Raw genomic sequence first — 14,649 nt, forward strand, 5'->3', positions numbered from 1 at the left:
TAATTTTCTATGCAATCCTTACACGTTTAATAGTCCAGATAGCTATCAGGAGACCAAAACGAAAGACTTCCCCTTGCTAATTGTTAATTCATCTGTAGAGCAAGGAAGCTTTAATGTGAGTCATGGCTTTTATCTCTTTTAGTGACTGAGAACTTGGTTTAAAAAAAAAAAAAGACAACCTAATGGATATGCATTTCCCTGTGTAATTGTTCTCTTTCATATTGGTGGACAGTGTAGTATTTCCACATGCAGCCAAGTAATTTCCAAAGTTCCTGAATTGTAGTTGTGATAGTCCAACATGAATAAAGGTAATCCTGGGAAGGAAAGTCTAGTGAAATTCATCTGCCTGGGGTTCCCTTCTGAACTGCAGAATTCAATTGGGATGTTCTTTGTCTCCTTGGCTCTAGGAAAATATGCCTTTTCTAATTTGTAGTGTATTTATTTATTTATTTTTGGTACTGAGGATTGAACTCAGGGGCACTACTACACCTCTGAGACACATCTCCAGTTGCCCCTCCCCCCACCCACCCCCCTTTTTTTGTAATTTTGTGACAGGGTCTTGCTAAGTTGCTTAGGGCCTCACTAAAATTGCTGAAGCTGGCTTTGAACTTGTGATCCTCCTGCCTCAGCCTCTGGAGCAGCTGGCATACCCGTTTTGCAGTGATATTTTAAAGAGGAACCACAGGTAAGGACATGTGTATCTCTGGGTCCTTGCTTCAATGGAAGGGCAGAGAATCCAATTTTTTGTTTTGCTTCATTTTTTTTATACCATTCTGAGTTTTTTCACAGTCTCATAGATATAAACTTTTTTAGACAAAATCTCCTGAATAATAGATGCAAAATCAGTAGCACTGAAGTTGAGTAAGAGTAGTTTTTTTGCTTCTTCTTATCATTTCATCATTCTGCCTTCCTTTTGTAGATTATAAATACTAAATAAACAGTTATAGTTAAGTCAGTGTTATCACATGTGGATTACAGTTGAGTGTGGGGAGTATCCTGGAAAAGCAACACTTCTGAAGCAGTAAGATGAAGATTAGGGCCTGTCTTCTGCACCAAGTGGCTCCCTGATACTATAGTTCCCATGGCTGCCTAAGAACACTGCCCTGCTTTGCAGTACTTGTTCGTCACCCTGCCCGCCCCCCCCCCCCCCTTATTTTGCTGCAGCCAGACTGCGGCACTGCTTCCCTTTGGGAAGAGAAGTATCTAAGAGGATACTGGTTACAAGTATCTTGCAAGTACTGTTTGCTTCAGTAATGGTTTCTATCTCCCTAATCCTCTGCTTTGGGGATATATACCTAATACTCTTTTCCAAAAATAAACTTTGATGGCAGAGCAGCAATCTAAAAATAAAGCTTAAGAATGTGAGTTCTACGACCATTATCTCCAAGATCCAATCTTATGAATTCCAGTTTTCCCTTCTGTCAAATGGGTTAATAACAGCAACTGCCACTTTGGGGATTGCTGTAAGGATTAATTGTGTTAATACATGTAAAGCCATTACCCAATGCTTACCACATGACAAGCTTTCAATAACCAATTTTTTTTGTTTGTTTTAGTAACTGCCTTGTGTTTTGCTTTTTTCAAGACACTTTATGCACAGACTGATTCTTTCACTCAACAACGAAGACATATTACTCAGTAGGGAGAGGTAGGCATGAGGAGGCAAAGACTGTTGAAACAGAAAGAAAGGAACTAAATCATGAAGCCATATTTAACAATATCACTGTCTATTTTGAGAAAGGGCAATAAGTAGTTAGAGAAAATATCTAGGGGTTAGTTTGTTTCATTGTCTTATATGATCCTCAAGAATTTAATGTGGTTAGATTCTCCCTGGAGCATGCATGTGAATATACAAATAATTTCCACTCATCCCCTTACTGAGAAGTCTATAAATATGCACATCTACTCTGGATATGATCCCAAAGGAGAACCCCATCAGAGGCTGCCACTAAAATTCCCACTGCTGTGTTTGATACTGCTAATCTGCCTGTGCCTCTTTTCCTGCAGCTCCTCAAAGGGCTTTTCTCTGTCCTCTTATTAATGATGGTTCCTTAGCAGTAATCTCAGGCGAATTCAAGGGCGTTGCTCCATACGTCTCTTCCTAAAGGGAAGCAGGGCAGTATTTCTTAGGCAGCCAGGGGGACCACAGCATCAGGGAGACACACACACACACACACACAGTATCAGAGAGACCCCCATTCTCCATCTCATTGTTTCAGAAATCTTCCTTTTTAGGATGTACCCTGTATTCCATAATAATCCATGTGTGATACATGTACTTAATACAACTATTTAAGTAATATTTGTGAATATCTTTTCAAAATTATTATTATTTCACTGTGACCATTTTTTGCACCTTAAATATTCCAGGGGTGTATATAATTAATGTTTCTTTCTTTCTTTTTTTTCTTTTTAGCAAACTTTTGTTTAAGAACAACATAATCAATGTGTTATCTTTCAGTTAGGAAAGTAGGTGAAGGTTTCCTTGTGTAATTCTCTGAAGGGGAGATTTTTTATTATTATTATTATCCTATGAAATGCCTCTAACTTTGTGCTATTAAAAATGTGAAAAATACTTTTGACTTTGTACTATATGATATTATAAAATTTTGCATTTGAGCATAAAAGGTGGACTTTAAATTAGCTGACCTAAGGAGACCTTGAGCTGAGCTATTTTACTTTTGTTAGTGTTTATATGCCTCACAGCAATTTTTTTCCTCCTTGCCCTACTCCTGCTTTCTCAATTTTGTAAATTCTGACAATGTACAAGATTTGTAATCCCCTTGTGGCAATGTAGGCACATGCAGTATTTGAAGAAGCAGCAATGTGAAAACTTCTATTAGGTAGGTAATGCCAACTATTAAAATCTTTTATTCTTTTAAAAAAGAAAATGGCAGTCTCCACATGAGTGGAAGATCCAATTGCCTAATTAACTTCAAATCCTGTCACATATTGCATTTTGTGGGTATCTTATTTTCTGGGGAAACTCTCATTTTTAAACTTTTTCAAAAAAAGTGTATAAATGAAGTCCAAGCAGAAATTGTTTGTGTTTAAGATTGCATAAGTGTAAAGAGAGACTTTGTCTGGAAGTCTGAAGGGGTTTTGATGAAAATATTGAAGTTAGATTGATGCTCATTTATGACCAATCTGGATTTCCCAGATCCTAATCATAAATATTATTGTTGCATGCTTCCACTAAATGATTAGTTGAAGCTTTTTAAATGTATTAAGTTAGTTGGATAATTGTAAGTTTTGTACTTAGGTTTGTACTCTATACTTACAGTTAAATTCTGGGAAAGCATGTTTCATTTAAAAGTTTTTTTTTTTATTCGTTCCTGTCTGTCTTCTAAAATACTCATATCTAAAGATATTATTAGTGACAGGAATGAGCAATAAATAAAATGGAACACCAGATATTTCTATAAATCATTCAGACATCAAATAGTATCATTTTTTGGCTTGTATCCTTTGAATTATCATACCATTCCATCATATCTCAAGTCTGTCTACCTACAGAATTCATATAGAATAGATTGTCAAACTCCATGGGAACAGATAATCAATAAATGATCATGATACAAAATATATCTCAGTAACGTAATGTCAATATTTCAACAAAATAATAACAGAATGACATTATTTATAGCTTTACTTTTACTTTGAATTTTAAGCTTAAGAACTATTTAAGTATACATTTGCATAATACCCATGATATAATTTTACTGGATTACTATGACAAGACATCAGGGAAGATATTCTTTTTGCATCCATCTTATATTTGGAAAAGCAAATAGGTTAAGGGAATAAACAAAGTTTATAGAGCTAGTTATTGAATAGTCGGAAAAAGAACTGGACCATTCTAATGTGCTAACTATGCTTTATTCTCTCTGGCACATTCTTCATGTAATCATTAAGAATATACTATTACATAATTACAGTTGGAAACATTACAAAGGGAAACAACTTTCACAAAATCACTATTGTAGATAATGGACCAAGCTCAGAGGAATTTAACTTTCAGAGCTATGTCACTTGTGTATGGCTATGGGTAAATGAAAGAAAGATTAAAAGGGGAATAAGAGCAAGGGGTAGGGGGAGGGAAGGGGAAGGAGAGGTACTGGGGTCTGAATTAGAACAAGATGTATTCCATGCTTATATAATTATGTCAAAATAAATTACACTGTTATGTATACCTCAAAACAACCAATAAACAGTAGTAAGAAATATTTTGTATTTGTTTAGAAGTATTTGAAATTGTTGATATTTCCCTGATTTTGACAGGGGATAAATTTTTTGCATGTAAAAGTTACTACAATTTTTTAAAAATTGACTTTACAAATTTTTGCCATTAATTGTTATCTAAACTTGGTGGGAACACTTCTGCATATTGAGTCTCTGTCAACTTTTACTATGAAATGATGAATCTGATTTTTAATGAGTATCGATAACTAATCTTTTTTATACTGAATGTCATATAAATAAAATTATAAATCACAAAATAATGCTTTATCTAATTGATTTTTTATTTTAGCAAATTGAAAAATCATGGTGTACATAAGAAGTTCTTCACTATTTAGAAACTGGATATCTGTATGTGTGGAATGAATGTAGAGATGGATGGGAAGTATGAGATGGATATAAAGATGGATGGAGAGAGTTATTGAACAAGCCACACAGGAAGAGATGAACATGGGGGGGGGGGTCATAAGAAAGTACCCCTTTAGATTTATATGAAGCATGGAAAAAATAATATGAATATTTTTATAAAATCAGTTTTCCAAGTTAAAAGGAAAGTGCATAGTAAGGACTTTTATTTGACAATCCTTAAAACATGTCTCTCTATAAATACAAAAATCAACTCATAATACATAATAAAAGTTCTGTCAATCAATAATATGTGTATATGTGTGTGTGTGTGTATTTTTTTTACATATATTTTCTTATGTGTAACAACGAGTTTTCAGTATTGCACTTTCTCCACTGACTTGACCAGGTTGGCTAAGCTGATTAGTGGCTTTAAAGTGCTGTGACTGTGTCTAAATTTTCTCCAGCCAGGATCTAGAGTCAAGTCCTTCAGCTAAGTCATTTTTCCTAGACTTTCCTGATGGACAGACATCATTGTCAGGAATTCAGCAGCTGTGACTTCATAGAATGTTGTTTGATATGTGAGAATATATTGCTTATGGTGAACACATTCTTTGACAAGTATCCAAAGCAAATTTAGGTGTCCATAAAGCCACTAAAGGTGTTTTTCTGTAAGCTTTCTTTGTTGTAACAATTTTAGAGATATCCAAAAATGTTCCTTCCCTCTTTGGCTATAATTATTTCCCTATCTGTCCTCCTTCCTCTTGTGCCATTACTTACCCACTCTAATAATACCATATTAAATGTTTTCATTCGGTTAAAATTGGGCATAACTAATTGTCATATGCTTTTTATGGTCTAATGTGATTTTGAATTTTTAAAATTCTCAAAATGAAACAAGTTTGAACATATCTTATTTAGATAATGAAAGAAAATATAATCATCTTATATAAAAAAATCTTTGAGAAAGGTTTGAACAGGAAGAGATGAAAACAGTTAAATGGGGGAAAAAGTGGAAGGTATTAAGCTTTAGTAAATATAGATGCAATAAAATAGAAATTTAGAAATTTGAATAAAGGAATGAAATTGCACTGTGGACATGAAGTGTGTTAAAAGTAACAATAAGGAAATACAGTTTCTTTGTGACTCACATGTGACATTATTTCAGTGAATACTTGAAAGCTGTACCTGACTTTTTTGATTTTTTTAAACTATTCCTTCATATAACCTATTTATTTACTCTTGAAGTTGTCACTGATTTTGTTCATACTCTGATGTGTCAATAAGGCAGTAGAGGCTTTTTCTAGACCCAAATTTTTGTGTGGTCCACTAAAAGATAATCAACTCTTGAAGTAGGATCTAAATAATATGAAAAATTGTTGTTTCCTTTATATTGTATATTCCTGATAATCTTTAATGTTTGAATAATATATTCATCTTACAGATTTCCATAGAAATACATTGGCCTTTACCAAACTATTTCATAACTCAGATAACCCACAATTTCACTTGTTCCACATGATATTAATAAATATTCCAAAAAGCAGCATTCCTTGGTTTGCAGAGCATTGCAGGTGCTATATATTTTCCTTGTAGAGTTTTATAGACTTCATTTGCATATGAGTGGCTCTGAGAGACCTTACAGTAAAATAATAATACCGACGATGCTGTTAAACCAAATCTATTTTTTAAACAGTTTGAGAAATGCCAGAATATGTATAATGCATTATGTGGTTGAATGTATTAATGGATAATGTTATACAGTTACATCAACCAGATACCACAAGCAGAGTGTCTTCTTGCTTCTACTGTTTATATGACAAAGAATTATATGGTCTTGTCCTAAATTTGACAACTACACACTGGAAACTAGATTATTATCAAACTCTTTTCCACCACTTCTCCCACATAAATGAAACGTTTCTGTTTTATTGTTGTTGTTGTTGTTGTTGTTTTGTTTTGTTTTTGGTTGGTTACCAGGGATTGAACTCAGGGGCACTCAGCCACTGATCCATATCCCCAGCCCTGTTTTGTATTTTATTTAGAGACAGGGTCTCACTGAGTTGCTTAGTGCCTCACTTTTGCTGAGGCTGGCTTTGAACTCGTGATCCTCCTGCCTAAGGCTCCCGAGCTGCTGGGATTACAAGCATGAGTCACCACACCCAGTTTTTTCTATATTTTTAATCCCTTTGTTTCCATTTTGTTTTCCCCTCTTAAGCTTTTTAATCCATGACAGTAAGACCTCTCTGACGTTGGATCTATCCCATCATTATTTAGGAAAAAGTTTTACTAGTGCCTGCTTTCCTGCCTCACCCTCCAGCTCTGCCCTATTCACAGGAACTTTGTTTGATATGACAAGGTAGCCTTCTGAATTTTTTCTTCAAGAAGCCCATCTGTCTATCTTGTTTTCAATCCAATCTACTCCTAGATTTCCCACATATGACAGGAAATACTAATGTGTGTCATATTGTCAAATGACATTCCTCTCATGAGACACAGGGATATTTTAATATAGAATAATACTTGCATTGCAAAAGACTAGGTCTCGTATAGTATAATTCTAATCCCCAGATGTGGGCTCTTTGATTCAGTTCCACAAGTTCATATTGAATGCTCTGGTAGACCATAGGGTTTGATACCTTTTGGTCTTCTGGTCTTCTGGGTTCTATACATTGAGTTTTTAGGAGTGACTAATGACAAGGAAAAAAAGAAGTACAAATATCTTTAATTTAAGACCCTGTACTAGCAGGAAGAAAGTAATTTCTTTGCATTAATTCACATGGAATTAATCTGTTTTGTTTTGTTTTGGGTATATAAGTGGTGACTTTGGTGGCTGTGCATACAGTGTCTTTCAGGTCTGTTATCTGGCAGTAGACATGGTTTCCAACTACTGGTGATTTTGATTTATCCACCACTTTTTTACATTCCACCTGTACTCCTGGATCATTCTACCTTCTGTCTCCAGAGCAATCCTAAGGGGATACTGTCAATACATTTGGTTGGTCTCAAAGATTGTTACCTAAACAGTAAGCCAGTGCCTATCTTTGCTCACAGGGGTGCGTCTTGACAGAGTACGTGGAGGTCGGCAGAAGTACAAGCGCAGAATAGATGCAGAAAACAGCCCATACCTGAACCCTCAGCTGGTTCAGCCAGCCAAAAAGCCATGTAAGTACCACAGATGTGTCTGGCTTCCCAGAGCACGAAATCCTCCCAGTTGGCTCTATGTATATCCATGTTGGCATGCCCAGCTCTACTGACTCCAAGGAGATTTCTCTTTGTTGGAGAACAGTGGTTCTCTTCCCATGAACTGTCTGTGAGGAGCAATAGCAACTCAACTAATTATCTTTTATTTTTTTCTTTTAAAGATGTCTTTAGGGTTTTTTTCCCCCTTACCTTGTACCTAGTCATTTGTGGAAGCATAAGCATATTAATGCAGAGCTTATATAGTATGAATTTTACATTTACTGGTTATCTTTATTTGCAGAGCTACATAAAATGAATCATACTGTGATCATTAGTTCATTGGAGCTGTTAGTTTCGGATTTCACAAGAAAGTGATTTTTGTAGTTTTCACTAACTAAATGAGTTTGGCTGCTCAACCTCCCAATGAAAATACATTAGGGGCATCATTAATTTGGAGCTATAGAAGGTTAACACTCTAGATAGAAATGGATCAAAACAAGAATGAACCCTACTAATAACAAGCATAGGTTGGTGGTTCCATCTCAAATGCCCTTATGGGCATTATGAATTGTTTTTCAAGAGCTCATGGTTGCAATTTGATAGGATGACAGGTACATTGCTAAAATGCAAACCCCATTCTCCTTGTCATTAACTAAAAAGAGTTGGAATATAGATTGAAGCAATAACTGCATCCCATTTTCTGAAATATCAGTTAATAGCTGTAGTGCAACAGAGCTAGCAATTTAGGGTGTTTATGCATAGAGTTCATACTAGACACTGGGAAGTGCTTTAAAAGAAAGAATTCTCACAGTTAGCCCTCTTTGTTACAGAAGACACAACACACTCTCATCAGAGGAAGTTGCCTCTGCAGCATTCTAGAAAAGGAGTGGGGAATTTTTGATCTGCTTTCAAGGGAGGAGAAAGTATCCACTTCTAATTCAGATTCTCCAGGAGGGGTCACTGCTGTGCATCATCCATGCGAGCATATGGGAATCTGTTAAATAAATAAAGCAGACCCTGAACTGTAAATGAAAGGACATTTTAGCTATGTCAAAGGAAAAACAACCAGTTTTACATAAAATTAAAGCTTAAGTGAACATATGGCATAGTTTCCTTTTGCCTTTCCAAAAAACATTATGTTGATTATACCTTCAATTGTCCAATCTGGCAACCTCTCCTCAGCCTGCATAAGCTGTTTGGCATTCTGCAAATACAATCTAGGACTGCATTAAGCAGATTTTGCACATTATAATAAAAAACTTTCTGATAATACAATAAAATTCAATAAACACTAATGCTTAATTTCATTAGAGGTTTAGGTTTAGTTTTCCTTGATTCAATAATACACAGATTGCCCATTTCTCATTTATTTTATGCTAACATTGAGTGAAGCCATTGATAAATTCCTTTATGGAAAGAAAAATGAGCACCAGCCCATTTATAAGTCAACATGATAGAGGAATATCTATCGTTTTCTATGTAAACCTGAGAAATTGGGAAGTGGCTTGTCAAGTACCTTTAAGAAGATTACGGCAATTTCAGTGAGCTCCATTTGTCTGAGATAAAGAGGACTCCTAATAAATCATTACTCATTATCTAAGGGCCTCTGTGTTAATTTTCCTCAGTCCATCCAATTAATGTGTTTTTGTAACAAACATTTATAAAACTTAATTTTCAGATCCTGTCAGATAAGTGTCAAGAGACTGTGCATGGGCTCTGCGGAGAATGTGGTTGGGGAGATTTCCGCACCCTGACTGATGTTTGTCTACTACAAAGGCCCAAGATTGAAAATTGGGTTCTATTGATTCTAATTAGGGAAACATTAAATAAGATTTACCTAGAAACAGTGCTGCCGGCTATTCCATTTTCTGAACGCTGGGAATTTCTGAGCTTTAACGAAATATCTCTGATCCCCTGAGTCAAATATCCATTGACTCGGGTAAAACAGGTTGCATTTTACTTGTGTTAAAAAAAAATCTAGAATGGTGATTTCCTTCAGTTACATGTTTGTGCCCTTTACTATTGCATTTTCTTCTAATCCTGAGAATCTAGTGGTTGCTGACAGGTTTTGCTGCATTGTCACAGCAATGAAAGTTGAAACTTTTCCAAGCGAAACCAAAAATACAGGGTGTTATTTCTGTAGCATATATGAGAAACAAATGTCACTCTTTGTAGATCCTACGAATTAAAAAGAATGCATTTCATTTTTAATTTTTCTAGAATGAATGGTATTTGGGAATATTTCCTCCCAAATCCACATATACAGTTTAATGATTATTGACTATTATTGCCAACAATGACTGATTATCTGGTGACTATTTGAAAGACATATGATTCATAGCCACATTAGTAAATTTTAAAAAACATCATGCTAGGAAAAGCCTCAGTTGTAGCTTGGATAAATCTTGTTATTTCATGAAAGAAAACTAAAAGGGATGCTGTATTTAATTCTACATTTTGTGCAGTGTTGTCCTTTTAGGTTAAACAAGTTAAAAACTCAGTGAAAGGCAAATGGTCTCATAGATACAGCCGAAACTTTGACTTTGTTCACAAAGAGCCTATTTAATATCCTGATTTTCTAGAATAATAATACATAGAATATTTAAATATGTAGGTTTATTCTCACCCATTCATATCTGCACACAGAGAAGAAAGTAAAGTAACATAGAGAAATTGAAAATGGGTCCAACAAGAAAAATTGTTCTGTTAGCCGGGATTTCCAACCCCTTCCATAAACTCTCACATGCCCCTGAGGAATAAAACACATTTGATGTGAGGCTTTCCATTTGTCTCTAGTGTTTATTTTATGAAGGATTCTTAAAACATATATCACAAATTTCAGACAGATAAATCTGAACCAGAGAATGAACTAAGGACAAGAGATGAAAATGGAGGATTAAAGAATTAGGCACTCAGAGGAGAAAATACTGCAACATTTAAGTAGGAGTATTTTTATGGAAAAAAAAATTAAGTTATATTTGGAAGGTTGACTGGGTGTCTGGGGAGGGGGAGAAAGGAAAGACTTTCTATTGAATGCATCCCACAGAGATAGAGTTATATAGTCAGTAATTCACCCAGGCAGAAGGGCTCCGACCTTTGCTCCGCTTTAAAGGAATTAAGACAATTAATGACTTTCATGCCCATTATGACTATGGGCATTAGTAGTTCTCTGCCTTCTGCATTACAGTCTATATTTCAATGGTTCACTGTGGTTTTTTTACTTTACAGCTATTGCATACTATTTAATCTGATTTCCCAAATCCCACTTAAGAATCCAATAGCAAACCCAGAAAGCTTCTAACTTCTTTTATCTGTTTGTTATAAAAAATTTCACTACAGGACAGATGCTTCATTCCCCCAAAAGCAGGTAAAGCAAAGAAGAAGAAAATATGTTCCATTGTGTCTGCAGTGGTACCTTCCTTGCTATGAATTTTCCTGAACACTGTTTAATACCTATATATATTTAAACCACAAATGTAATATTTTGAACTTATTGTAGGCTATTTGAATGATTTTTTTTTAAGACAAAGAATACTTTAGGGTTTGTAAAAGAGGGATGATACTGCTAGTGATGCTGTAGTGCTCTGGTCTGATCCTGCAGATAACAAGATTGTCTCACATCTGTTGGTGGCTGAACCGGAGAAGATCTATGCCATGCCAGACCCTACTGTCCCCGACAGTGACATCAAAGCCCTCACTACACTGTGTGACTTAGCCGACCGAGAGTTGGTGGTTATCATTGGATGGGCGAAACATATTCCAGGTACATTTTCTGAAAATAAAAGAAAAAGAGAAAAGAAAAAGGTTGACATTAATTCCCTGGGTTTTATATATGTATATAGATTTGGGCAAATTAATCATTTTCTCATAAGATTTTTTTTTGAACTTCCCATTTGTTTTTTATCACACTTAATTTAGAGCTTTGCCAATTTGATGAATAGAATCATAAGCCTTTATATATGTGTACCACCTTAAGCTCTCACTTATTTTTCATGTATGAAGGTACTATTGGGAGTATAAGATAAAGAGAATTTAAGTCTTAAAAAAGTAGTTTTATTGTTTTCAATTCTGAGCCTTTTCCTAAGGTAATGATTCTACTTTTTCTCTTCACTTTAAAAAATGTTATTGTCAGCATTAGTCTAATTAACATTTTTTTCCTTTTAGGAATTACTTATTTTGTTTCTCATGGTGGCTATTTGCAATGAATTGCCCTTTCTGTTCATAAACTTGGGTTTACAATTAAATACTTACCAAACATTTATATAGAAATTCTTAAAATAAATATTGAAGTGACATGGGAAATTTTTTCATGTGGCAATTTAAAGTTAGTATTTTAAAATATTCTATTATTTTTCTTTCTTGTCTTATCCAATAATGTCAGTAAACATGTACATGATCACAAGTTTTGAGAATTTCAGTATCCTACTTGAATTATTTTTTATTTGTTTGGACTTTGATCTTCAAATAGTTTATAAACAAGTTTTTGATGATGAACAATGTTTTTCTGGTACAGTTAACTTATTTCTGTCTCCTTAAACTAGTTTGTCTTTATGCTTTGAATGCTACAGTAATTTCTTTAATCAAATTGATGGAAGTCCCTTTCCCAGCCCACACTGAAACCAATTTATTGGTCATGATACGCCAGCTATGTTGCTAACAGTCGTAACGAACTGTCAGGCGATATCGCAGTGAAGCTAATTTGAAGTCATTAGGTGTGCAGCGTTCAGGCGACAATTTGTTACAGTGGTTAGGAACACAGCTGACATTTCTGAATGGCTTTGTTCAGTGTAGTTCTAGATGAGGCCAAGCAAATTGTAAACTAATTTAAACATCACTCTGTATTATACCAGCTACTTTGTCTTACACTGCTTGCTAATAAAGCACCCCAAATTAAGTCAAAACTAGTTAAATAGGTGAGCTGGAGTGTGTTCTTTAGAAAAATGCCCATGCAGGCATTAGTATATCTATAAGAAAGCTAAGAATTTGATAATGTGGATAAGTGATAGTGCATTTGGATTGTAACTATGTCAATCATACAAAAATTAAAAAAGAAGAAATTTACTAAAAGATATTAAAATATTTGGTTACCGTGATAATGGGAATATCCAGAATTTGCAAAACAGGACATGAAAACTTGTTTGGAAGGCAATTGTTATTAAAGGGTTTTATAGTAGAAGCAAAACTAACATCTGTTGCAGCATCCTTAGACATTTCACATAATCACATAATCAATATGATTTATATTAATATATAGCGTATCACTATTACATACATGTACCCATGCATATACACACTTACAAATATATGTGTTTATAATAAAATTATTCTACTTCAGGGTTTTTCAGCCTTCCCTATTCATACTTGGGACTAGATAATTCTTTTGTAGGCAGTTGTCCTGTTCATTATAAGATGTTTAGTGGCATCCTTGGCCTCCACCCACTAGATGCCAGTGGCACCCCTAATGAAAATGTCCTCAGACATTGCCACATGTCTTCACAGGGATAAAACTACACCAGCCTATCCCTCCTTCCCACAAATGAACCATTATTCTAACCCAGGAATCATGTATGATTATCATCATTTCAAAGACAGATTTGAGGCAGAAAAGTAAAAAAACACTTGCACAAGTTCATCAACATATCCAGTGCCTTCAAAACATATATTCAGCATTGCTTCCTGGGATAGAATTAGGATATTTTAGCCTCCAAGTTGATTGCATTTGAGAAAACTATTTCAAAATATTTAGGATGATAGTATTATTGTTGTTAGTGTCAGGAACAGGAAGGGGTATGTCACTATGAGTCCAGACCAAATATTACTTCTGCAAACTTTGCTCAAGTCTCCCTGAAACAAGGGATTTTTCAAGCCAGTATTTTGATTTCATCCAGACATGTTATAGTAAAGACTACTAAAAGTTAACAACTTCTTCCAAACCTTCTGGAAAGGAAAAGTCAGTGATAAACTTTCAGGTCTGGTTGTGCATTTAAGTAGAAACGTTAGCTTATAAAGGAACTTATTAAAGTAATGGGGCTCTAGTGACTTTTGAAAAGATGGTAACTTTAAATAACTATGAGTAATACTATTTTCAGTGATGGAAACAATTACTATACGATTATGTGCTCAGTCATAAGCTGAGGCTTAGAGTTGGTGGGGACTGACGTTATTCTCTCTCCATGGCAAATGCCAGAGGAGGTCACTGTGGAGTGATGATTCACAGCTCTGATTTTCGTAATACCCTGAGGGTATTTTAAATGACTGCAAGGAATATCTTGCTTTTCAGAAGGGGATTAGAAAAACAGGAGTTAAACAAAATTCTTTTTAATTTTTTTAATGCATGTACCATCCAGTGTTTTGAGGTGGTAGAGAGGGTGCTCAGCCCTCAAAATATGCTGGTTTACCCTGGCTTCATGACAGCAGAAAACGACACAGAGGTATATAGAGCACTGGACAGGGAGGTAAAAGCAAAGAGAACATAAAGAATGAAGTCACATTTCTGCCTTGATACAAGTAAAATCATGTTCTTGATACATGAACCAGTCTTGATAAGTTAGGTAAGAGTCAGAATTAAAGACTAGTCAGAACTGAAATTTCCCATCTTAGTTTTAACTCCACAACTCATTGTTCTTATAAAGCTTACATTAAAAGGAAAGCAAACTCTTTTTTAAAAATAAACTAAAATTTGAGTCTTTGTTTTCTTTCAGCTCTCTCAGCTTGTGTATGCACACATACTCTCTTTAAAGTTTAGCATCTCAGATCAGATCAGTAGCCCTCTGACTGCTAAGAATGAGCTTTTGTACACTTGCTTTTGCTACAGAAAAAGTGAAGAATTCAACAAAAGAAAACATTGAAGAAAAATACATATGGAGTGGGGTTTTTTTTTAT

At 34.8% G+C, this 14,649-nt stretch overlaps 1 protein-coding gene across 11 annotated transcripts in view; it reads left to right on the forward strand.

Moving 5' to 3' along the window:
• Nucleotides 1-14,649, forward strand: part of ESRRG (estrogen related receptor gamma) — a 590,918-nt gene that overhangs the window by 519,005 nt on the left and 57,264 nt on the right. For all 11 annotated transcript variants that reach the window (XM_081299918.1, XM_081299912.1, XM_081299914.1 and 8 more), the window contains 2 exons: nucleotides 7,639-7,749; nucleotides 11,369-11,530. In XM_081299918.1, the coding sequence (XP_081156044.1) occupies nucleotides 7,639-7,749; nucleotides 11,369-11,530 (273 nt within the window). The remainder of the gene's footprint in view (nucleotides 1-7,638; nucleotides 7,750-11,368; nucleotides 11,531-14,649) is intronic.

The sequence above is a fragment of the Spermophilus citellus genome, assembly GCF_964194105.1.
Source record: "Spermophilus citellus genome assembly, chromosome: 6".
In the NCBI taxonomy this organism is placed as follows: domain Eukaryota; kingdom Metazoa; phylum Chordata; class Mammalia; order Rodentia; family Sciuridae; genus Spermophilus; species Spermophilus citellus.